Source organism: Hibiscus syriacus, unplaced genomic scaffold, assembly GCF_006381635.1.
Source record: "Hibiscus syriacus cultivar Baekdansim isolate YM2019G1 unplaced genomic scaffold, ASM638163v2 tig00113719_pilon, whole genome shotgun sequence".
NCBI lineage: Eukaryota > Viridiplantae > Streptophyta > Magnoliopsida > Malvales > Malvaceae > Hibiscus > Hibiscus syriacus.
This window is the reverse complement of record NW_024063467.1, coordinates 1,334,505-1,359,320: the sequence shown is the minus strand read 5'-3', so window position 1 is coordinate 1,359,320 and position 24,816 is coordinate 1,334,505. Positions and strand designations below refer to the sequence as shown.

General features: G+C 33.5%; 4 protein-coding genes and 1 pseudogene across 7 annotated transcripts; 4 read left to right on the top strand and 1 right to left on the bottom strand.

Annotated features, from left to right (window-relative positions):
• LOC120186769 lies at positions 1-984 on the top strand (annotated as a pseudogene).
• Positions 985-1,556: 572 nt separating this feature from the next.
• Positions 1,557-5,292, bottom strand: LOC120186613 (peroxisome biogenesis protein 22-like). 2 transcript variants are annotated; one of them, XM_039190498.1, is made up of 8 exons: positions 4,955-5,292; positions 4,142-4,378; positions 3,988-4,035; positions 3,068-3,124; positions 2,886-2,987; positions 2,095-2,160; positions 1,830-1,931; positions 1,557-1,684 (listed from the first exon to the last, which is right to left on the bottom strand). In XM_039190498.1, the coding sequence occupies exons 1-8, from the start codon at positions 5,075-5,077 to the stop codon at positions 1,643-1,645; spliced, it is 777 nt and encodes a 258-aa protein (XP_039046429.1). In that variant the 5' UTR covers positions 5,078-5,292; the 3' UTR covers positions 1,557-1,642. The 2 variants fall into 2 exon arrangements, with proteins under 2 accessions (XP_039046429.1, XP_039046430.1); XM_039190499.1 differs by lacking the exon at positions 2,886-2,987.
• A 5,659-nt stretch (positions 5,293-10,951) lies between these two features.
• LOC120186650 lies at positions 10,952-12,820 on the top strand. The gene is made up of 3 exons (XM_039190528.1): positions 10,952-11,753; positions 11,837-12,367; positions 12,458-12,820. The coding sequence occupies exons 1-3, from the start codon at positions 10,980-10,982 to the stop codon at positions 12,566-12,568; spliced, it is 1,416 nt and encodes a 471-aa protein (XP_039046459.1). The 5' UTR covers positions 10,952-10,979; the 3' UTR covers positions 12,569-12,820.
• Positions 12,821-14,788: 1,968 nt separating this feature from the next.
• LOC120186656 (4-hydroxybenzoate polyprenyltransferase, mitochondrial-like) lies at positions 14,789-18,188 on the top strand. Of its 3 annotated transcripts, XR_005522219.1 has the most exons (10): positions 14,789-15,228; positions 15,344-15,479; positions 15,745-15,866; positions 16,133-16,202; positions 16,285-16,434; positions 17,056-17,191; positions 17,286-17,382; positions 17,612-17,683; positions 17,832-17,889; positions 17,975-18,188. XR_005522219.1 is itself a non-coding variant. In XM_039190534.1 (9 exons), exons 1-8 carry the CDS (start codon positions 14,789-14,791, stop codon positions 17,679-17,681), a joined length of 1,221 nt encoding a protein of 406 aa, XP_039046465.1. In that variant the 3' UTR covers positions 17,682-17,683; positions 17,832-18,188. The 3 variants fall into 3 exon arrangements, 2 of the variants coding, with proteins under 2 accessions (XP_039046465.1, XP_039046464.1); XM_039190534.1 differs by having other exon boundaries at positions 17,832-18,188; XM_039190533.1 differs by having other exon boundaries at positions 17,755-18,188.
• A 3,682-nt stretch (positions 18,189-21,870) lies between these two features.
• LOC120186628 (eukaryotic initiation factor 4A-3-like) lies at positions 21,871-24,536 on the top strand. The gene is made up of 7 exons (XM_039190509.1): positions 21,871-22,218; positions 22,526-22,847; positions 23,071-23,178; positions 23,268-23,387; positions 23,468-23,635; positions 23,972-24,058; positions 24,326-24,536. Exons 1-7 carry the CDS (start codon positions 21,917-21,919, stop codon positions 24,437-24,439), a joined length of 1,221 nt encoding a protein of 406 aa, XP_039046440.1. The 5' UTR covers positions 21,871-21,916; the 3' UTR covers positions 24,440-24,536.
• Positions 24,537-24,816: the final 280 nt, after the last annotated feature.

The following is a 24,816-nucleotide window of genomic DNA, read 5'->3' as shown; positions in this document are numbered from 1 at the left end:
ATAGTGACCAAGACATATTAAGAACCATGGCTGAGAGATCAAGACCCAACGTATCTGCTAATACTTATGAGGATTTCCAACTCCAAGTTGAACGAAAGGAAGATCAAGGAGCAAATTTTCTAATCATTCACCTTCCAGGTTTGCTATTAAAAATCATGATCCCAAAACTCAATTTCACGAGTTAAAATCTTCGGGTTTAGTTATTTACCTGGTGGGATTTATTTGTGATGTTTGTGTGTTTATAGGTTTCCCCAAAGAGCAGATTAGTGTCACCTATGTGGACTCCTCTCGAACGATCAAAGTGCAGGGAGAGCGAGCGCTTGAGAAGAACAAACGACAACGTTTCAACCAGGCCTTCCCTGTTCCACAAGATTGTGCCGAAGAAAAAATTCAAGCATCTTTTAGAGATGGTATCCTTACCATCACAATGCCTAAACAGGCAATTACTCAAACAGGTTCCGTGCAAAGTGCAAATTTCAGTAAAGAAACTACACCTCCCATGGCTGCTTCAACGACGTCCTCCGGTGTTGCAAAGCAAGAGACGAACAAGTTTTGCCTCCCCAAACCACTCGAAATGCCATAACTGATCAGCCTAAAGCATCAACGGAAATGGGTCGTCAGCAAAATGGAAATGCTCCTCCGAAGGTGCAGCCATCAATGCGACAAGAAGAAACACAGAAGAAAGCTGCTGCTGCCGCCATTGCAACTAGCAAAAAGCAAGCCGAAGAGAAGACTGCTGGGTCTACCTCTACGGCTGCCGTAGAAGAGAAGAAGCCGGCGAAGAAGGTTGAAAGCAGCTTCCTGGGGAAAGCCAAGGAGATGAAAGGAATGGAAACCATAACGAAGAGCGTAAAGAGATTTGTCACGGACGATTACGAAGATCGGCAGACGCTGATGAATATAGGGGTGTCGGTTTTGGTGGTTGTAGCACTTGGGGTTCATATCGCCTACAGCTATCGATCATCTGGACAAGCCGAAGATTAGATTCGACCATGCATGCAAACGTGTTTAAATACCGATAAATCAAAGTATCGTTCCGAATTAAACGATTTAATATTTTAATTGAATTTTAATTTAAAATCAAATACTTAGATTGAGGTGTTTTAAAGTTAAATAACAAAATCATTATACAGTCTACAATTCAGTGATCAATTGTATAATTGACCCTTATGATTAAAATATATATTTTAATTAAAAAATATTATTAAATCGACATATAAAAATAGCGAAACAAAGCGAGAAAAGCATCCAACTCAGAAGAGGCAACATAGAAACTCTCTTGTGATTATGATTGCATATTCTTAGAAGTAAACTACAAACATTAATTGTTGGACGGAGTTTCTCCGGTTCGAAAACGGGAACTTCAAACAGTGAGCCATTCCTATTTCACAATTTTGAAAAGAAAAACAAAAGAAATTTTCTCCCTTATAGTTAACCTAAACGCTGACAACAGCACAAGGGGTGCCGAAAGAAAGAAAAATATCAAGATTTAAACTTCAAAAGGTAGCATACGAATGCCAAAAGGGAGTAACCAACAACTTGAAAACATATTTGCATCTCTTTCTTTTACCAGTTGGTGTGTCAAACGCATCCGAAGAAGTGTTCCAAGGATGGAGAACTGAAGACCTTACCCGCAGTCCATTCAGCTTGACAGGGATACGTGGAGCAGGTATTTGATGAACCTCTGCAAATAAATAAATGAATGAATATCTCAAATCATAGGCATTTTGACGAAAATATTGCTTCAGAATCAGATTTCAAAACATTTTATGATCTGCGGTGAGGAAAAAAAACTATCTCGAAGATTATGGCAATTAATCGAATAATACGGCTAACTGAGAAACTATTTCAGGATTTGTGTCGATATGCCAATCTGGTTCTAGTTGCCGAACAAAAGATGTCCTCCCATTCTCTGTGCTACAAAAGAGAACCTGCAGATTCATTTCAGGCAAAGTAATTATTAAACATAAGAAGGAAAACCAGATAGAATATCAATTTTTCATGGTCCAGACAGAACTTTCCCGACTGGAGTATGAATTTGGTTTGAGATATATAAACAAAAACTACATACAATCACAACCGGCCAACGTTTACCTTGTCCTTCACCAAACCCCCGGAAGTGAAAATCCCTGCATTTTCCAAAGCCAGAAGAACATTTTTCTGCAGAAAAGCAGTTCATAATGTTAGTCTCAAGGGAAAAGACATGATGTAAGAATATGCTAGTAGCTTGATACAAGTAAAACCAAGATAAAGAAGTAACTATACTACAATTGCATGTAATAAATGAGGAATGCTGTAAATATAATAGTAACAGTATTATATTAGGATCAAATTTATATTTTACATGTTTGATTGTAATCTTTACAAATATAAAGGTTATTTAATATTTTAGGTAATGTATGGTATTTTTCATGTTGTTAGGGTTTTGGGTATAGCTATGAATACCTATTTAGAGATGACCATCCAGCTCAGTTGGTAGAACACAAGGTTCTTGACCTTGAGGTCGTGGGATTAAGTCCCACGGAGGGCATTTCATAATTCAGAGGTCTTCTACGGAAGCTGCTCTCAACCTGGTGTTGATGGCAGCCTACTATCTTACCTCCCCCTTACCTCATTACATATGGGAACAAGGGACATCCATTTTTTGAATACCTATTTAGTTTTGTTTCAATCAGGCATTAAAAATTGATTATCTGAGGTATAGTGATTTTAGCCCTCGAGATTTTCTCCCTCTATTCTATCTGGTTTTCTCCCAAGTCCTATCTGCCTTGCCCAATTTGCTTTCTCCCTAATATGTTCTTGTCAGTTTCCAAGTTCTTCCCTATATGTTTATAGCATTAAAAAAATAAGTATAAACAACATCATACAGCAAGGTTTGAACTCACTTCGCTTTCATCATCAATAACTCTCTCCATGAGATAAAGATCACAAAATTTGGTAATCTCCAATAGCACATCCAACACAGAGGACTTTACAGTTGCTTGTTTCTATCCAGAATAAAACCAATTAAATTAATTACTTATAGATATTAATTGCAATAATAAAGCTTGCCGAAAAGATTCCGCACCTGCAGCTCCTCTGGACTGCTTTCCTCAAGGATCACTCCAAGTAAACGACATGTTACCTACACCCACAAGTCATCAAAACATGAAGCCATAGGAAGAGTAAAAAAGGTTTCTGACCAATGGTCTTATAAGCTTCCTAAGCAGCAAATACCAGCACATCCTCAAACTTAAAAGTATGTCATAATTAAGCATAAAAAGCATGTTAACAGAACTTGGAGGTTACTTTGCTTCTGAAAATTTTGAGCTGAAGTCACTTGTAGTATTATATGAGAAGTTATAACTATTGCCAACGGTGCATGCATTCTAAATTATAGACTCAAATAATAGGACCAGAATCAATTCATCTAGCCAGCCACTAGCAGTAGTATGGCATCAGGTAATGGGCCCCAGTAATAACTGAAGTACTAAACCATGTCATATGCAACTTGAGTTCGCATTCAAGATGCAGGAAGATTTCTAAAGGTTAAGTTTATAATTCAGTTAAAATATTGATTGATACTGCTGGCTGGAAGTAGAGATTATATTTTGGCATTTATATTAGCAATTTATTCTGATAAAGCATCCAACAAACAAACCAAATATCGTGATTGGGCCATTAAACCAATTGACAGTACAAGATTCCCATAAACTCAATGCTAAGAAAGAGAAAGCCGAGAAGCCTCATATAAATAAAAAACTTTCTTGCAAACATCACCCTAATGACCCATACAATCACATCAAGGAAGAATGGGCACAAATCCTTTCCTAAAGAATCTCATTTCAACAAGTAAAATTTTTTTCTGCTTTTGTGTGCATAGATTATTAGTCCTTACTAAAGGAGCATGATCAATATGACTAAGAATTATACTTCTAGAAACCAACACACACAAATAAAATAAGTACAAAACATTGCTTACAGAATTAAGGAGTTTATGCAAGTTACCTTTCTACCTTCATTCAGTTTCTGCCTAACTATTTGCCCCAATGTTGGCTGCAAAAGAAGGGGGAAAGAGACGAAATGCAACAAAAAAAAATCCAATTGAGAATGATAAGCATGTCAAACAGTTCTAGAAAGAGGAGAATTCAATCATTCATACCTTCACTGGCTGGAAAAACTCATCAAGAGCATTCTGTGCTCTTAAATCCTCTGACGATGAAGAAACTCCAGAAGGCGTCAATGTTATATTTGACTGGGTACTGATAGCAGTGCTACTAGTTGTAGGAGCTTGATGTTTCGGTTGTCTTCTTGGAGGCGGTAAAGGTGATCTCATCAACCTATAGGTAAAGATAAATGCAACAGCAAGCCCTACAATGGCCCCAACAGATCGTGGATCCTGACGCAGTAAGGATGTGGTAAGAATAATACATTATATTGGAAGCATTTCAGTTACATGCAAAACAACATAATATCTTTGTCTAGGTTGAAAAAGAAAATGGAGCGAGAGCAGCTCTACATGCCTAATAGCTAAGCAGCCCACTCACCCATCCATCCACCATTGATACATATCATTGCTAATACAAGGGTTTGTTTGAGGTTTCTTTGCCTCAATATAGCATTTCCACACTCGAGCTCAAAAGTCAATTAGGTAAAAAAATACCATATGAGACGAATTAACACCATTTCCGGTAACAATTTATCGTATAGCATACCAGTAAGAGAATTCATCTTAAATATTAGAAATTGGAAGCTGCAATAAGTTTAATTTCCCACCCAAAATCCTTAGCATGAAGAAATTAACATCAATTACCAAATCAACATTCCGCTATAATCACGAATTAACGCCTCAGAGATATAACTAAACAATAAGGGGGAAATAAATAAAATTTTGCATTTCAACCACAAGGAGGAGCCTCAGATCCGCCGAAAAAAGAAAAACGATAGGAGAAATTATGAGAGAAATAAAAGGAACCAGCTTTTGGAGAGAGATCGAGGAGAGATTGGACATCTTGAGGGCGAGATAGGTTCCGAGGCGCTTGACGAGCTGAATCAGCTCGTCCATTGATGGCGATAAAGACGACGATGGCTCAGCCATAACCGCTCAATTGATAAAACGACGTGGCGGTTAATCGAGCAAAGCTTTGAGACGACGCTTTGATAAAAACAACCTGTTGTTTGCGTATGAGATGAAGCTTTGAGACTCTCAGGTCCTCGCTAATTGATTAAACCACCCCACAAAGATACAGTTTCTCTCTGTAAAGCCTTTCTTCTTTAGCGTCAACGATCGATGGTAAAGAGGAGTTTCGATTTCCCCTCCTACTTTTTTGGCTTAATACCAAATTAAGTTCCCATACTATATCGATTTTCACGAACAGGTACCTAAAGTATTTTTTGACTCATTTCAGTGTCTAACGTTACAAACGTTATCATTTTAGGTATTGAAGCCGTCAACGGCGTTAAGTTCTTCCGTTAAGGGACATATGTCACAATCTGTCGATTTTTTAAAATATATATATTAAAAATATTATAATATTTATAAAAAAAATTAATTTCTTTTAATTATAAAAAAAATCTCAAATCCCTAAATCCCCAAATTCTAAACTTAACCCCCGCTGCCACATTTTTTGACAATGACCATCGTATTTGATATAGTCCCTATCATCCTTCTAGTCATACGCCACAATAGTTGTCGTCGATTGGTTGTCAGAATCGAATGCGATCGTGACTTTCATCATAGGGTTTATGAAGTATAAAATGTCGATTCGCCGTCGATCGATCACCGATCAATCACGATTTCATATGAATTTTGATCATCGAGAAGATGAGGTCGGGTGGATCTTCATCGAGTGCAAAAGGTGACGGTCGGTGTAGGTTTAGGGTTTGAAATGAAAGTTTTCAAAGTTTAGGAATTATTCAAAATGTTTTTTTTCTTCATAATTTGGAGGTCTCTTACGGAAGCTGCTCTCGACTTGGCGTTGGGGACAGCCTACTATCATACCTCCCCCTTACCCATTACATATGGGAATAAGGGTCAGCTAACTTTTTTTTTTATATATATATATATATAATTTATAATTGTAAATAAGATTTTTGAAATTATCAAATTGTGATACATGTCACTTAATTGGGAAATTAACACCGTTGACGGTTCGGGTACCTAAAGTGGTAACGTTTGTAACTTTAGGTGTCGAGATTAATTAAAAAATATTTTAGGCACCTATTCCTAAAAAATGATATAATTTGGACACTTATTTTGGTAATAAGCCTTTTTTTTCTTTTCTTTTCTTTGGAAAAATAACATTTAAGTGTGGTTAATGAAAGAAGGGTAAAATACACAAATAGTCCCTCAACTATATGATTTTTTAATACCTTTATTATTAAAAGTTTTAAAACGGTCTTATGATTATAGGGTGTTATTTTGTTGAGTCCTACGACTATTAAAAGTTACAAAATGGTCACCTGACTATTCATATGTTCCAAACTCGTCTTTTTCCCATTAAAAAATTAATGGTCGTCTAAGTTAAATGTTAACATACTGACTATAATGTTATACAATCATAATTTAATAATATCTACTTGCACCACAGTTGCTTTCAAACATTGGCTCAACGACATAATGTTTCAAGAACTACCTCAACGACATAATAAATAAAGAGTTGATCAACAAATACAACACACATGGTTTTATGATCAAATTTTATCATATCTCAATCAACAGGTTAATGTTAAACCATATGACCACCAATTTCTTAACAGAAAATGACAAGTTTAGAACATGGGAATAGTTGGGTGATAATTTTGTAACTTTTAACAATCGAGAGATTCAATAAATAATGTCCTTAACTCGACTCGAAATAGTCTAAAATAGAGCTTGTTTCAACTCGAAATACTCGCGAGCCTCAAATTTTTAAGCTCAACTCGAATTTGAAACCATGAACTTAAGCTCGTAAAAACTCGAAATGAAAAAAAAATCTTAAACTTAACTCGATTGAATCCTCAAACTCAAATTCGAATCTGAACCTTAATCCATGAAAAAACTTATATTGCATTTTTTTAAATTCAACACATAAATGTTAATATTATTAATAATTTATTTTTTAAATAAATCTTAATATATTATATTTTTGAGTTGTTCGGGAGCTTTTCGAGTCGAGTATCAAGTAGCTCATTTCGATTGGTTAAGAACTCAAATCGAGTTTGAGCTCGAGTTGAATCCATTAAAATTGATCTCGAATAGTTTACGATCTGTCTCGTCTCATTTACAGTTCTACATCGAGCAATCGAAAGTAAGTCAAGTTTATTATCTATTAAACCTACTCTTGTGTTTATCGGTAAACTCATAAACTATTAATTTTGGTACATTTTAGTATATAAATTTTCAATTTTTTAAAATTATATATAATGTTTAATTTTCATTTCATTTTAATATTTCGTCGTTAAAAACTTAACGCGTTTAGTACAAAAAACTGAAACTATTTGTTTTGTAAACCATCAGTTTTGGTACACAAGCTTTGTAATGCCAATATAAAGTTATCGTAATTAATAATAATAATAATAATAATAATAATAATTAATAATGCTATTTATTATAGTTTAATTTAAGATTTTGTTTTATTTCAAATTAAATACACTTTTGGTCAAACGCTAGTTTGGTATAAGCCAAACCTAAAGCAAAAGTTATTAATTAGGTACTTATATTGGCAAATACTTTAGAGTACAATTAACTTAAACCCATTAAATAATTACGTGTTTTTTAGAATTATATTTTAGACTTTATATTAACAAGTATTTTTAGGATGGAGTAATTCCTTTTCTAAAGAAGATTATGGCAATCACTTCTTCAACAGATTTTTAAAGTTAATTTTCCCAACATGTTTTTATATAATTTCGATATTATTAATTCTTTCAATAATATCTAAAAACAACGATTGAGTTTAATTTAAATGTTATTTTAATTTAAATGTTATTATCGTCTATAGAGATCAACATATAATTTTATATTGGATAGATAAACTTATAAAATATTAAGGAGATTTGGAATGAAAATGAATTATTAATAAAAATATAAATAAAATATTTAAATTATATGAGAATCCTCTCGGGATGTCCATATTTCTATTGTTGTTTGTTATGATATTTTATGATTGACTTACTATAAAAATAAGTGTCTAAACTATATTTAAAATTAACTTTTGGTGCCTAATTTTTTTTTTAGTTAAAAGTAGGTGTTTAATGTTTTCTCTTATACACTTTTAGATGTCTACAGTTAAAAAATTTGTTAAGTAACACGTGTCACGTTCAGATTTTTTAAAAAATATTTTTAAATAATATTTTACTTATAAAAAATATAAACGTGACAAGTGTCATTAAACCATTTTTAACGATATAAACCTAAAAGTGTAACGGATAAAACATTAGACATTTATTTTTAACAAAAAAATTCTTTAGGCAACGAAAGTCAATTTTGATTACAGTTTAGACATTTTTTTTTTGTATTATACATTTATAATTTAAATTATAATTAATCCTATGTTTTTATTATATTTTTATTCTTATACTTTATTATATGGTTAGTCACTTATCTTTTAGTTTTGTACTCTTTTAGTCACTGATTTCAAAATTCATAGGATATGATCACTTACGTTTTTATTTAAACAAGATTTGGTCACTTGAAGCTAACAGCCGTTAACAACAGTTAAATATTTTGATATATTCACACATTTAGTCCATGATATTTACATATTCTCTCAATTTAGTCGTACTTTTAATATATTAAAAATAAATTATATATTTTAAATGAAAATGAAAATAAAATATTTTTAAATTAAGTTAATAGTAACATATATTTAATAAGTTAATAAAAATATTTTAAGTTATATATAGAAGATTATATTACATATAATTCAGGTCACGGGTACCCGGTTCATACTTTTTTATTTTTTCTTTAAATTATATTATTTTTAAATATATATATATATATATATAATTCTAAAATTTAAAAGACTATAATATATATAATCCACACATAAAGTTCAAAATTCAAATTACATAATTGAAATAAAATTTATTAAAATTTAAAATAAAAAATATAAATAAAATTAAAATGTTTTTAAAATTAAAACAAATATTTTAAAAAATAATTTAGAACGTCAATATGAAATAATTTAAGAAATTAAGAATTTAGAACGTTATGATGTCAAAATTTAAGAAATTATGATTTCAGAATGTTAGAGTGAAATAATTTGAGGATTATGAATAAAAATTTAATATAAAATAAAAATGAAAATATATAATCAATAGGGTACCGGGTCAGAGGGTACTCGGTTAACTAACATTTTGTGACCCATGCTCGACCTAGAAACCTGGTCAGGTACCCGACCTGGAAATTCGACTATTTTTATTATAAATACCCGACATTTTTTAAATGGGTTAGTGAGTTGACATGGCAGCTCAATCGAGTAGGGTATTTTTGAACAACCTTACTGGCATGACATGTGGCATCATTAGATTAGATGATTAACTTTATTTTAATTTATTAAAAGTATGACTAAATTGAGATAATATGTAATAATAGGGTCAAAAATGTGTGATTATATCAAAAATATTTAATTGATGTTAACAGAAATTAACTCAGGGTGACCACATCTAAATTAAATAAAAATGAAAGTGATCATATATTAATTAAATAAAAACGTAAGTAACCATATCTTATGTATTTTGAAATCAGTGACAAAAAAATGAATAAAACTAAAATATCTTATGTATTTTGAAATCAGTGACAAAAAATGAATAAAACTGAGAGATAAGTAATTAATTGTGTAGTTAACCCTAATTTTTTATGAACTATAAAAATATTTATAAAATTAATATATTGTCAATCCCTAAAAATTTAGTGACTTGAAATTCAGTTAATAAATAAGCTTGTGGAACCGTGACGTGAGATCCGTTCCAGGTGGCTTGAACTTCTCTGAGCACATGGTTAGCTTCTTGGAAAGTCAACCAAATCAGTCATTTTTCACGAAAACAAGCATTTGACCTGCTGCACAAGTAGCTCTCACTTCATTACTTAACCCATGGAAAGGGTCCCAACCAACAAACATTTGTCCAAGACTCATGATTTTATGTTAAAATTATAAATTTAAATTTATAAAATTTTAGGGATGAATACTTATAAATTTTTAAAAGAGTGGAAATAAATTTTTAATAAAAATTATTAAAAAATCTAAAATATATAATAATTTTAAAATTTTAAATGAGACGACCGCCCATCTGTTCTCCTCTACCTAGATTAATCCCTACTTGTCCATCAACACAAAACTATGGTTATTTGGGGAAGTACTGAAGTGGCTTAAAAATAAAATTTTAGGTTAAAAATTGAATTTATAATTTTTTAAAGATTAAAAAAAATTATTAATAATAAATTAATAAAAATAAATAGTCGAATTTGGAACATAATGAATAGATGAGTATTTTTGTAACTTTTAATAGTTAAAAGACTCAACAAAATAATAATCTATAGTCGAAAGACTATTTTTTTATCTATTAATAATCGAGTGACTTATTAAAACAATATATTATAGTCGGAATTATTTGTCTCATTACCCATAAACTAATAAATATTTAAATTATATAAAAATAATAATTTTGTTTTAAAGGGAGTGCCGTCCGGACCAATCTCTGGTTCCATCTCTAACCGAGCCCACCATTTGCAAAACAAAGCAAGAGCAAAAAGGATTCAAAGTTGAACTTGTCACGTCTTTGGCGACCTAACCCATGTTTTTGTTGCTTAATTACCTTCTTCTTCCTCGTTTCGCCAAAACAAACTAACGTCAAACGTCTACTTTATGTTCCACATATACGCCGTTGATTATGCTACTAAACGACATTGTACATATATATATATATATATATATATATATGTAACGTTGTGCCAGGGTAACGAACTTTTGTACCAGAAAACTCTTCTTTCTTCTTCTTTGAGTACATCAAGATTGAAAATGCAGCGTTTTAAGTTGATTTCCAAGACCCAATCTTCTTTCCATCTTCTAAACTTGGTTTTGGTCTCATCAGCTGCTTGTGTCATCTATCTTATTGCGTCAGTACTTCTAGTCCACAACTCCAAACCGCCTCTAAACGTGTATTCATCTTCATCGGACGCCTATGCATCGACTGGCGTGGAGCATATCGTTTTCGGGATAGCTTCGAACCAGAAATCATGGCCGAACCGTAAAGAGTACGTCAGGCTATGGTGGGAACCTCGCCTGATGCGCGGATGCGTGTTCCTCGAGGCCGTGCCGTCCGATGCAACAAACGATAGCGCTACTGATCTTCCTCCGACGTGCATCTCGGAGGACACTTCCCGGTTTCGCTACACTTTCAGAAACGGCCTACGGTCAGCGATCCGAGTGGCACGCGTGGTTCTGGAGACTGTTTCTCTTAATCATACGAATGTTCGATGGTATGTTTTTGGGGACGACGACACGGTTTTCTTCCCGCACAATCTAGCTAAAACGCTGTCCAAATACGATCACCGGCTCTGGTACTACATCGGGGCTGGCTCGGAGATTTATCAGCAAAACAAGGATTTCGGCTTTAGGATGGCGTTTGGTGGTGCTGGTTTTGCCGTAAGTTATCCACTGGCTAAAGTTTTGGCCAAAGTGTTTGATTCCTGTATTGAACGGTACCCTCATCTTTATGGAAGTGATTCCAGGATCTACTATTGCTTGGTCGAGCTCGGCGTTGGCTTAACAACCGAGCCAGGCTTTCATCAGGTAATATCTATTCAGAACTTTCTTAGTCAAGCTCTAGACAACATAAATGTCTGATGTCTGCAAATTGTTATGTTTTAAACCAGTTTGATGTTAGGGGCAATGCATTCGGCTTGTTGGCTACACATCCATTGACACCCTTGGTTTCACTGCATCACATGGATCATGTAGACCCGATCTTCCCCAACATGACAAACACCAAGGCCTTGGAACATCTTTTTCATGCTGCAAACGTTGATTCTCAGAGAATTTTGCAGCAAACAGTCTGCTACGATCGTTGGTACTCGTGGACGATTTCGGTTTCATGGGGCTATGCTGTTCAAGTATACAGCAAGCACATGTTTTTACCAGATGTTCTTCCTGTGCCGGAAACATTCCGGCAGTGGAAAGCCGGCAATCCCTTAGCCGGAGTTTACACTTTCAACACCAGGGAACTTCACCCTGATCCTTGCCGGAGACCCACGATCTTCTTCTTCGACAGTGTATCTTCAACCAGGCATGGAATCAAGAGTGTTTACAAGAAATCTTATGAAAATTGCACAATGGACATGAATTCACCAAGGAAACTTGAAGAAATCAGAGTCTCCACTAGGAAACTAGACCTCAACTATAACCAGGTACCTACACTTGGTGTCAACATTTTCTTTATCACGACCTTTGTCAGTGGTGTTAAATTGTTAATGCTATCTTCTGTTGTAATGCTCAAGATGCAGGCACCGAGACGGCAATGCTGCGACGTGCTACCGTCGAAATCCGGGGAACTTCTCGACATCGCAATCAGGGAATGCGACGAAGATGAACTAATTCGCATGCATTGATTGTTTAACCTGAGAATAAAGTTTTTTTTTTTGAAGACATTGTATTCATTTTATATATCTTGATAGATCTCTCAAATGTTAATAGAATCACAGTTGCTGGAAAGAGCAACTCGAATCCTGCAATCAGATTCAGCTTCAGATGCTGAAAGTTAAAGCATTACTAAATTATTATGTTCAAAGAAGGCAATGGGAAGATTTTGACAGAAAGAAGGAATGGGAGTTTCTTGGGCATTAAGTTAGCTGTTTATGAAACTTGGGAATTACTCAAAGGAATACCGTTTTCATTTATTACTCTTATAATGCAGTTGTCACATGGGAAATTAGAAAATAAAAAAAATCGATAAAAAATTTAGATACGAAGAGTTAAATTTATTGAATCGTTTTAAATTAAGACTAAATCAAAAAAATATATATAAATTTTGAGATAAAATTATTATATCTTAATAATTAAATAATATATTTTAACATTATAAAAATAAAAATATTATATATATTTCGGGTTGGGCCAGTGATTTTTTACCTTAAACCATATCTCGTTTCATCCTGAACCTTGAATTTTTTTTTTTAAAAAGAACATGTCCTTATAGGGTCGAGTCAGATCAAAATCCGTCAAATTTGAGTATTTTTACCATCCCTATCCTAATTACTATTATTAGTGAAAAGCTTAGAATTTTAGTTGTTCCTCCGGATTTGCCCCTGTAGGAACTTGGAAAACACAGTTTGAGACATGAGATTGGCCAATTCTATGGGCATGAGGATATTAATCTGGAGTGATTATATCATGTATTCTAAAGACTCTTAATCATTTGACAATGAAAGCCAACACTCTTATAGTTTCTGGTACTTGAACATGAAATCTCGAGGAACACCGACCATCCTTTTAATCATTGAGTTAATTTAACTCGTGCACACTGTTTCGTGTGTTTTGAGAGTAAAAAGCATCACGATTTTATCGTGGCTTTAAACACAAAAACGATCCTTAATAAATTTGATTAAATTAATCATCGAATTTAAAATTTTGATTAAATTGGTTCATAAAATTTATATTACAATTTATCAAATTCAGAGATAAATTTAATCAAAAGAAAGTTATAGAATCAATTTGACCATACTTATAAAGTTCAAAATCAAAGGTCAATTTAAAAAAAAACGAGAGTTTATGAGCCAATTTATTCAATTTAGAAAACAATTTGGCCTAAAAATTTGAAGGGTCAATTTGCCCTAACTTATCAAATTCAAGGTCAAGGATTACATTAGATTTTATTATGAAATTAAGGGTTAACTAAATGATTAATCACTTATGTTTGTGTTTTGTCTGTTTTTCCTCATCGATTTCAAAAAACATAATATATTGTCACTTTCGTTTTTATTTAATTAAAATGTAGTCACAACGAATTAACTTTCGTTAACAATTAACAAATTAGGTGACGCGGAAGTTAAATATTTTAGTATAATCACACACTTGATCTCTGTTATTTACGTATTCTCTCAATTTAGTCACACTTTTAATAAATTAAAATAGAGTTAGTCCTCCAACAAATGGTGACATATGGCACCAATGACATGTGATATCATTCGATTTGGAGGTTTAAATTTATTTTAATTTATTAAAATTAAGACTAATTTGTGATATTATGTAAATAAAAAGGACCAAATGTGTAATATTCCAAAATATCACATACCTAATCTATTAACAATTAACGATAATTAACTCGTGATGACCACATTTTAATTAAATAAAAAAGAAAGTGATAATACCTTAACTAAATAAAAAAACAAAGTGATCGTATATTATAACTTTTAAAATCAATAAGAAAAATTGAACAAAACATAAATAAATCATCAATTATATAATTAACTCTTTCGTTAATAAGAACTAAGATGGAATTACGTAATATAAAATATTAATAAATAATATCTTATTTGATATTTCAACTATAATTAAAATTAAGGATCGAGAAACTTCCTCAAACTAACTTATGTTTTAGATCATTAATCAACTGCATGAACTGTCATATTAATCGATCTTTATCGATCAAATAATCTCAAGAGATATTTCGAATTTAATTTGCTAACAACTTTACGAACGGGAAGAACAATAATGTGAGGGCGAAAGATAATAAATACCATACTTTAGTGGTTCATTATTGAATTAAGCCTTTTTGAAGCTTCCAATACGCTAAACCTAAACCCGTGTACCAGTGAAGAAGACCAAAAAAAATGGCGTCGTTTCGGCTGGCTCGTTCCGCCTCGGTCGCCCTCCTCAGGCCGTCTCTTGCTTCCTCGCTCTCTATCCTGTCTTCTTCATCGCAATCATCCTCAACCGCGACCACCGGTCTCCATTTCAGCACTCCGTTCTCTCGACTTTCTCAGTTGTTTCCCGATCATGATGATTCGCGTCATCATTTCAGAGTACCCAAGGAAAATCTGTCGTTCCTCTCGAATTTCAGACCTGGAGTTTGTTGGATGTCCACCTCTTCTGGAGTCGCCGACAGCTCGGGTAAAGGTGATCAACCGGATAGGAGTAGCGATAACAAGAATGTTGCGGGGGTTCCCTCTTGGATTGACGTTTATTTACCCCGAGGAATTCAGCCTTACGCTAAGCTTGCCCGCCTCGATAAGCCTATTGGAACTTGGTTGCTCGCTTGGCCTTGCATGTGGTAAGACTTCCTTTTTCTTCCTTCCTTTCATTCTCTAATTGTTGCGCTGTTCGGTTCTTGAATTTGTTTGAATTTTTGTTGCTTTTGGCGTGAACATCTTTTTAAATTTTCGTAGGTCAATTACATTAGCATCGGCACCAGGCCATCTTCCTGATTTTAAGATGATGGCTTTGTTTGGTTGCGGGGCTCTGCTTTTGAGAGGTGCTGGTTGTACCGTCAACGACCTCCTTGATCGGGATATTGATACTATGGTATGTTTAATGGTTTCTTCACCCTTTTTGTTTGCAATTTCACATGTATTTTTGCTGTCTTATAACAATAATATATCAAAGTATTTTATTATATATAATTAAGTTCTATCAAAAAATATATATATATAATTAAGAATACAAGGAATTTGAAGGATTCTAATATCAGACAAGTGCACTTAATTCTCTACTTATACACATTTCTGATTCTTGACGTTTGCTGTTTCATTATTCCAGTCATTTGATCATGGGAGCATTTTGCACGCAGGTGGAACGTACAAAGCTAAGACCAGTTGCAAGTGGTCTTTTGAAACCATTTCAAGGGATTTGTTTTCTTGGGTTTCAACTGCTTTTGGGTCTTGGAATTCTCCTTCAGCTTAATAATTATAGGTTAGAGTTCTTTCTCTTGCCGTTGCATCTGGGAATCGTTCAAGTGATTTGTACTTAGGCAACTTTACCAAAGGACTTCCATGGTTTTACGTGAGATTTTCTATTGTAATAATATTGGGCTGGACTCAATCACCGGAGTTCTGTTCCATATCATCTAAATTTTAATGTTTTCTCCATTTCCCTTGAAAATTTGATGAATTCAATCTAGCTTGTTGGTACACAAATATTGATTTATATGGCTGATATTGCCTAACCATTTATTGCAGCCGTGTATTAGGGGCTTCGTCCTTGTTTCTAGTCTTCTCCTATCCTCTCATGAAGAGGTTTACATTTTGGGTAATGATGTTTGCATGTATTTTTTCTTCTTTTATGCACAGATTGTTTAGTTATTTACCTTTCATTCATCTGGTCAATTCAGCCTCAAGCCTATCTTGGTCTGACCTTCAATTGGGGAGCATTATTAGGTTGGTCGGCGATTAGAGGGAGTCTAGATCCAGCCATTGCGCTCCCACTGTACTTTTCTGGAGTATTTTGGACTCTTGTGTATGATACGATATATGCACATCAGGTACAACTTTATCTCTTGAAAGCTATATGTGCTTTGTGCTTTCTTTACTGGTTTTACTGGATTAATATCCTAGCTTAAAATGATCTGTTATTGCTAATTCTGAATAGCTAGTATGAATCTGTTTAGTTGATCTTTTATTTTTTATATTGTATAAATGAATATGTAGTTAGTAGTTACTCACTTTACATATTTTAACTCTAGTTGGATGAACTAGACAGGGGGAATAGGCTTGTGATGACAATTTAGGCACATCCTTTTGATGGTTACGGTTTTACAGGGATCAGGGTTGATTTATGGAGCTAACAATGGCCTTTTTGTGAACCAAGCTTTTTATTGAATATATACATATGAGATAAATTGGAAGGATAATTTTTATGGCAACTATTACTTCATAGTATCTGTAAATATGTTTGTAAGACCAAAAATGGAAAAGGAAAATTTTATTTTTTCAAAAATAGATCAACCCTGTTTATGATGTTCTTTTTTTTTCCGCCCCTTCCACACACACACAAAAAAAAAAGCTTCTATGAGGTTTCCTCTATGTGGATTTAAGCTTTGTTTCCCTAGGTCTGTTGGAAATATGAAATGATAGGATATTATCGCTGCTTTCTATTCATTCAGGATAAAGAGGATGATATTAAAGTTGGTGTTAAATCTACAGCCTTGAGGTTTGGGGATACAACTAAGGAGTGGACAACTGGGTTTGGAATTGCATGCATAAGTAGTCTTGCTCTTAGTGGATACAATGCTGATATAGGTATTTTCCTGCCTTGTATTTAAATTTTGCTAACATGTAATTTGCTTGTGATAACCTTTTAGTTTGCTAATTTTTGTAAATTATGTTTGAGCAGGGTGGTCATATTATGCGTTTCTCTCAGCAGCATCTGGACAAATGGCTTGGCAGATATGGACCGTTAATCTAACATGCCGTGCAGATTGCAATAGAAAGTGCGTGATAAGTTTAAGAATTCAATTGGTTGCTATCCTTGCATATTTATTCTAATGTTTATGTACATTTGGATGTAAATAGAGAAAATTACAAAACCTACACAAGGATCAAACTTCTTTTAACGCCTGCTAGTCGGGGATTTGGTTTCGCCTAAATATTTGTTTCCATTTGTACTCAGCTTTCAGAGTGCATTACATCTCATTCTTTTTCTTCCTTCTCTTGTAACAGGTTTGTGTCCAACAAGTGGTTTGGTGCGCTTATTTTCAGCGGGATTTTATTTGGAAGAGTCTTCTCGTAAAGGTATTATTTTCAGCGGAATTTTATTTGGTTTCGAATACGTTTGGTGAATCTCTCCTTTTTCCCTCAACCAGGTCTGATTAGACATCCCAAACTATTGAAACCAAAACTGTTTTTGAGTGCTTGGAAATAAGTTCCATTTTCATTTCAGTAGGAACCGGGGAAAGGGAAAGACAGTAAAGGAAATAAGTGGGAGTTAATTAAGTTGTTCCGATTTCATTTCGGACCAATTCCAGTCAAGCTTCTTTAGCTCCTTGATAACGCCTTAGATTGGCCTTTTCCTTAAGCTTTTGCCTGTAAACCTTTTATAAAAGCTTGGATGTCCCTGTCATATGTCAAGTTCTAACTGGACTTGAATACATTCCCGCAAAGTTTGTGTACTTTCTGAGTAGTGATCAAACTGGGTGCTATGGTTTTGAGGACAAGCATGACAATAGTTTTGCCGCGTAGGAGGAAGTATTGTTATGTATTAAATTACATGTTTAATGTATTTTATTTTATTTTTGAATGACATGTTTAAATTGGTTGGTTGACATGTTGACTAAGCCAGTTTAGAATAATATTCGACCAGCTGAAGAAAGAATTTTATTAATTTTAAGATATATTCGATAAATTGATTCGCATCTGGCAAGTTAGTTCAGAATCTATACCAATTTTATCTACATAAGTTTTTTTTGGAAGCATTATATATATATATGGATATATTATACGTTTAGTATCTAAATTATTAGTTTTTGTCTGTTCTAGTACTTAAATTTTCATTTTTTCCAAAACTATACCTAACATTTAATTTTTGTTTCATTTTAGTACCCGCCGTTAAATACTAACGGATAGGCTCGTCGGCCACCATGTCTACAGTCATTGGTCGTCGCATTAGTCGGTCGATGAAGCCCAAACTTTTTAACCTGCACCTTTTCGGAAAATACCTCAATCTCCCCCAAATCAATGATGGATTCTTTGACTTCTTCATCCTTCGATTTCTATTGTTAGTCGTTCGATGAGCTTAAAATTGGACTATATTGGTAGTCTCGTCATTCTCTCGTGGTTTACCATTTAGATTATTCGTCTGCCCATTGGAGTTATGTTATGTCAGTATGTCCGTTAAGTTTTCAACGTTGGGGTATTAAAATGAAAAAAATATTAAACATTAGGTATGGTTTTTTTTTTTTAAAGTAAAAGTTTAGATATTAAAATAGATTAAAATTAATTGTTTAGGTATTAAACACATAATTTACCCATATTTATTAGTTTTAAAATGTATTTAAGGGAATAATGAGAGGTGAGCAAAGAAACCGAGTACGCAGTGGGTAGAGCCATAGGCCCCACTTGATGCACTCACTAACTCGTTTTCAGAACCGGATCGGTTAGGGAATCAGTTATGCTACCAGTTCATTGGTTTAACCGGTCGAACTGGTCCGATCGGTCAAAAGAACCGGATGATTTCATAATTATTTAAAAAATTAAATAAAAATACCAAAAATATTTAATAAAAAATAATTTTTTATATCACAAGTCATATTTAAACTAAGTCAACATATATAAGTTAAAAATCATAAAATCAAGTGAAACAAAATGATTCAAATTAACTACAACATAATATTTAAGGTAAAACATATTAAATAATAAATATAATTATATAACTATAATTAAAAAATAAATTTAGGTTAAAAAATCATAACAAAATGATATTGTTTGGTTTAATTTTTTTTTTAAAACAATCTCACATGGCTAAGAAACATAGAAGAGCATCCCAAAAGTCTAAAGAGTAAAAATATGATAACAAAACAATCCCACATGGTTAAAAAACATAGAAGAGCATCTCAACTAACTTCTATAAATAATATAGGTAATTTTAGCCTTTTTGAGTTCAAGTTTCAATATTATATTTCGAGTTCTAGTTGAACTTGATAATTTTTAGCTCGTGAGTTTGAGTCGAGTTGAGCTTACTTTTAAAGTTTTCAAGTTCGAGTCGAGTTCAGCAATACTCGAGTTCGCCTTGGCTCGTTTAACAAACGACGTCGTTTGGTTTAATTTAAAAAAAAAAACTAAATTGGTGGTTTTTTTTCGGTTTTCAGCCGGTCCGGTTTGAACGGTTCAGCGGTTTCGACCGGTTCACTAATAACGGTTCAATCGGTGTAGATTAAATCGGATTAGACAACGATTTTCAGTTGAACCGACCGATACTGTTAAATTGTTCATCCTTTTGCCTGAAACGTCTGGACATAGTACTCGTCAGTGGCGAAATTGACCCAATAGGTCAAAGGGTTAAAAAAATTAGTTCATTAAATCTTTTAAATTATTTTGAGATTTAGGATAAATGTTATAATACAAGAAAATTCTTTTACTCAGTATGACGAATTTTTATTAGAATTTATTACATCAAGTGAAAAGTTTGAATACAAAATATTTTTTATTAAAAGACATCACTTCGACCTAATAAGTTTCATGTACTGTAGTATTTATAGTAGATCTTAAAATAATTTGCTTGGTGCTGTATTTGGTTAAGTCATAAGTTCCTCTATGCTATTGGGCCAATTTTGCCCTCGTCAGCTGCACATACGTTCTGGGCTAGCCGCACCTTGAGTTGCTCAGAATCTGTGCCCACTCCCTCTTATCTTCCTCTCGTCTCTCTCTCTCTTTCGCATCCCGTAACCATTTGTCTGTGCTATTAAAGTATTTTGCTTCATTTTGTCCTGGATACTGTATATGGGTTCGTTGCATGCTATTCCACGGCTTTCTTGAACTTGGCACTCTCTGCATCGCCTTGTAAGTTCTCTTTCACTCGGGCAACACTATAATGACATTAATTCTCAGCCAGCCCAGTATCCATGAAGTACAAGAAAGCCGTGGGAAAACATGGACGGCAGATTCATTTTATTATCTTAATTGTTTGTACTGCGCTCCCACAAGGTATGTGATTCTGCTAATTAATCCAATCTGCTTCATACTGCATGCTGTGTTAGTGAGCTGTTTCATTTGTTTGTCGACGATTATAGAAGCCCATAAGCTCCTCCAATTTTCTGCCCCGTCTCTCATGGAGTCTTCGTTTCCTTTTTACCACCAAATACAAACCCATTTCAGATTCAATGGAGGATAGTGTAATAACGGATACAGAAATATTTTTTCAGGGTGGACACACTAACAATAATTTTCTTTTTTGAATTGATGGACACAAATAAATTTTAAGGTGAATAACATTAGTAAAATAACGAACTAACCGAAGAAAATTTAGTTTTAAGGTGTCCATAAATAAAATTCAAGTTGGACACAATTAATAAAATAAAGAAATTGAAAAAATTCGAATTTCAAAGTATGCGTCCACCTCAAGTATATGCGGCTCCGCCACCAGATAGTGTTTCCCTTTCTGATTGCATTATTAACTATTTGCTGTGTTATTTTAAATTATACATACACATTCACTTATCTTTTTAAATAGCAAAAATGAACATTATTATATGTATATATATCATGTCGGCACGTTAGTATATATAAACATATTATATAAGTAACAAATGTTGATGGTTAATTAATTAATAATTTTCATTCAAATAAAAGTTATTTCACACAAAACTAAGATTATTGAAGTTTTATAAATTATAGGGTAAATTACTCCTTAGTACTTAAGCTATCATTTTTGGTATATTTTATAACCTAAAATTTTATTTTATTTTATATCAAAAATCATTTTAGTATTTATCATTAAAAAACTTTAATTTTTGTTTCATTTTAGTACCCGTTGAAAATTTAACATTAAGTTTTGAAAATTTTGAAAGTTTACGTATTAAATGTTAGGTATGGTCTTGAAAAATTGAAAGTTTAGGTATTAAAACAGATTAAAACTAATAGTTTAGGTATTAAATGCATAAATTATAAAATAATCATCCGACTTATGAATTGTTACAAAATGATCATTACATATTATAAAATAATGATTTTTTTTGATAAATTTAAAGATTATTTTATAATAATTTGATCATTTTAATGACTTTTATAATAATTTGATAAGATTTAATGATTATTTTATAACTGTTTGAGAACTTTAATGATTAGTTTATAATTTTAAAGTTTAATGATAAAATATTCATTTTAAGATTATTATGGTGACCAGTTATTTAATTTATCCAAAAGGAAATATAATCAATCACCTCGGCAACCTTGCGTTTCTTTAATATCCCTCGAAGCCTGCCCTCTCATTTTTCTTCCAAAACTAGGCCAGATCCGAAAACTACTCCAGGAATGGCAGCGACGGCGACTACGAGCCGCGTGGCTCGGCGTATGGGATTCGAGGATGAGAAGTTAGTGTTCGAGACGACGGAAGGAATCGAGCCGATATTGAGTTTCGATCAGATGGGGTTGAAAGACGATCTCCTCCGTGGAATCTATAATTACGGCTTCGAAAAGCCATCGGCCATCCAGCAGAGAGCCGTTATGCCGATAATCAATGGTCGTGATGTCATTGCACAAGCCCAATCTGGTACCGGGAAAACTTCCATGATTGCCCTCACCGTTTGCCAAGTGGTCGACACGGCTAGCAGAGAGTAATTTGTTATTTTAATTATTTTTATACTTCCTCATTTTTCTGTTGGTTAAGGTACACGTCGTTGATATCTTTGGCCCCCACCCGATTGCCCTAATTCTTAGTTACCTTACAGCTAAAACCCTAAATTTGAAATAATTTAATTTGCTTGATGATAAATTAGGTTCTGTCTTTGAGGCTTCGAATCTCATGAATGATTCCCTATTTTGTTTTATTTTAGTGTTAATAGGCAATTTATTATCTCTAGTGTGAAGCATGGCTTGTCGTTGGAATTTGCAATGTTTATAGTGTTAACTGTATTCTATCAGGGTTCAAGCATTGATCTTGTCGCCCACGAGAGAACTGGCATCGCAAACAGAGAAAGTGATACGGACAATTGGTGATTTCATGAACATACAGGCACATGCTTGTATTGGAGGCAAAAGTGTGGGTGAAGATATAAGAAAGCTAGAACACGGAGTTCATGTAGTGTCGGGAACACCTGGGAGAGTCTGTGACATGATTAAGAGGAGGACCCTGCGTACTAGGGCTATTAAATTATTGATTCTTGATGAATCTGATGAGATGTTGAGCCGAGGGTTCAAAGATCAAATTTATGATGTTTACAGGCATCTTCCACCAGAGCTTCAGGTTCCTTCCTCACCTATTTTTATCTAAATTTGCTTTATTCTTTGTTATTAGCTTTCTTGTTATCCTTCCAAAAGAACCCCAAACATGAAAAGTCCTAGTTTGTGTTGCTTACTGTTTCATGCTCGGTTTTGAAATTCATGAGTTGAATTTGCTTATGTTTCTCCTTGTCTAGTTTGATTATGTTGTTGAAATTGCTTTGTTTTTCTTTAATGAATTATTGTAGGTTTGTTTAATATCTGCGACACTCCCTCATGAAATCTTGGAAATGACTAGCAAATTTATGACTGATCCTATAAGGATCCTTGTGAAGCGTGATGAATTGACACTGGAGGTAATTCAAAAGATGTTATGCTAATGGAATTTTCACCAATTCTGCTTTTCAATTTGACGCAAACTTTTGTTCTGTTTTCATGATTGCAGGGAATTAAGCAGTTTTTCGTGGCTGTTGAAAGGGAGGAGTGGAAGTTTGATACACTATGTGATCTCTATGATACATTGACAATCACCCAAGCTGTTATTTTCTGCAATACAAAACGAAAGGTATCTTCTGAGTCTTAATAGGCATGCATTTACTTTTTAACATTGGAACAGAAATCTCTCTAATCATGCTTTTGTAACAGGTTGATTGGCTGACTGAGAAAATGCGCAGCAATAACTTTACAGTATCATCAATGCATGGGGATATGCCTCAGAAGGAAAGAGATGCAATTATGGTTGAGTTTCGGGATGGTGCGACCCGCGTTCTTATCACAACAGATGTTTGGGCCAGGGGGCTTGATGTTCAACAGGCAAGTCTTGGGGAGGGATTTTCGTGTCTGCTTTTTATGTGCATTTTTTATGGTTACATGTTTAATTACAACTTTTCTAGTCTTGGGGAGAAAATGTAACTCGATTCAAGTATATATATATATCGTGGTGGGAATGGAACCATAAGGCATGGGTTCACTTTATAAGGGGTTTGTGCATTAAATGCCTTGAGATCATGCTTATGCTAGAATTAAGTGCATATCATTTTTTTACAGGGGGAAAAAGAAGTGCTACAATGAAAAGCATTGTAATTTCTATCAGTTTAGAAGGCCTTCCGTTTTATATTCTTTTTTTGCTAATTTACTTTCTGGTTTCAGGTGTCCCTGGTGATAAATTATGACCTGCCAAATAATCGAGAGCTTTACATCCACAGGATTGGTCGTTCAGGTCGTTTTGGACGAAAGGTATTTCTTTTACTATCTAATTTGATTTTTGGACGAGACATGTTTCTTACTCGGTTATCATCTCTTTTTTATCTATTGCATATAATTTCTGAAGATTTTGAATATTGCAGTCCCACCTTCAGTTTGTATTCATCTTTCCTTTCAGCTGCCTACTTTAATGAGTGTTTTCTGATAACTTTATATGTATGTATAGAAAGATGGCTGTGTGTGTATATATATATATATATATATATATACTTGTGATTATATTGCATCGTCTCCGTGCAGGGTGTTGCTATTAATTTTGTAAAAAGTGATGACATCAAGATTCTCAGAGATATAGAGCAGTATTATAGTACCCAGATCGACGAAATGCCGATGAACGTGGCGGATCTGATATAAGAACGCTTTGGAAGTGCTTGAAAGGAATGGTTATCTTTTAGGTGGGATCGGATTGTAGTTTGTACACCAAGTTGAAGGGTTTGTCAACAAGAAAAAATCAGATGAGGGGCTTTAATTATAACTGAAAAAGAACATTGCGATTGACTTTTTGTTCTGTGCTTTGTGTTGTTGGACATGAGATTTGCTCAATTTTATTTAAGTGCAAGTGACGCGTTATGTGATCATAAATAATTACTAGGGTAAAAAAAATATTGAAGTAAAATAATTTAAATATTGTGTAAATATCACAGATACTATACACTGATTGCATTTTGGTGAAAATAAGGTATGTGAATTTTATTCAGATTAAAAATAAAATAGATATTATGATTGCATTA

Bases quoted from the DNA above. Each gene is read 5' to 3' on its own strand.
- LOC120186613 (XM_039190498.1), bottom strand. From the start codon at position 5,077: ATGGCTGAGCCATCGTCGTCTTTATCGCCATCAATGGACGAGCTGATT. The intron at 4,036-4,141 runs GTATGAATGATT...CTTCTTTTGCAG, and splicing joins AGTTTTTCCAGCCAGTGAAG to CCAACATTGGGGCAAATAGT. The intron at 2,161-2,885 runs GTGAGTTCAAAC...GCTTTTCTGCAG, and splicing joins TTATTGATGATGAAAGCGAA to AAAAATGTTCTTCTGGCTTT.
- LOC120186650 (XM_039190528.1), top strand. From the start codon at position 10,980: ATGCAGCGTTTTAAGTTGATTTCCAAGACCCAATCTTCTTTCCATCTT. The intron at 11,754-11,836 runs GTAATATCTATT...GTTTTAAACCAG, and splicing joins CCGAGCCAGGCTTTCATCAG to TTTGATGTTAGGGGCAATGC. The intron at 12,368-12,457 runs GTACCTACACTT...GTAATGCTCAAG, and splicing joins TAGACCTCAACTATAACCAG to ATGCAGGCACCGAGACGGCA.
- LOC120186656 (XM_039190534.1), top strand. From the start codon at position 14,789: ATGGCGTCGTTTCGGCTGGCTCGTTCCGCCTCGGTCGCCCTCCTCAGG. The intron at 15,480-15,744 runs GTATGTTTAATG...TTTTGCACGCAG, and splicing joins ATCGGGATATTGATACTATG to GTGGAACGTACAAAGCTAAG. The intron at 16,435-17,055 runs GTACAACTTTAT...CTATTCATTCAG, and splicing joins ATACGATATATGCACATCAG to GATAAAGAGGATGATATTAA.
- LOC120186628 (XM_039190509.1), top strand. From the start codon at position 21,917: ATGGCAGCGACGGCGACTACGAGCCGCGTGGCTCGGCGTATGGGATTC. The intron at 22,848-23,070 runs GTTCCTTCCTCA...GAATTATTGTAG, and splicing joins ATCTTCCACCAGAGCTTCAG to GTTTGTTTAATATCTGCGAC. The intron at 23,388-23,467 runs GTATCTTCTGAG...CTTTTGTAACAG, and splicing joins TCTGCAATACAAAACGAAAG to GTTGATTGGCTGACTGAGAA.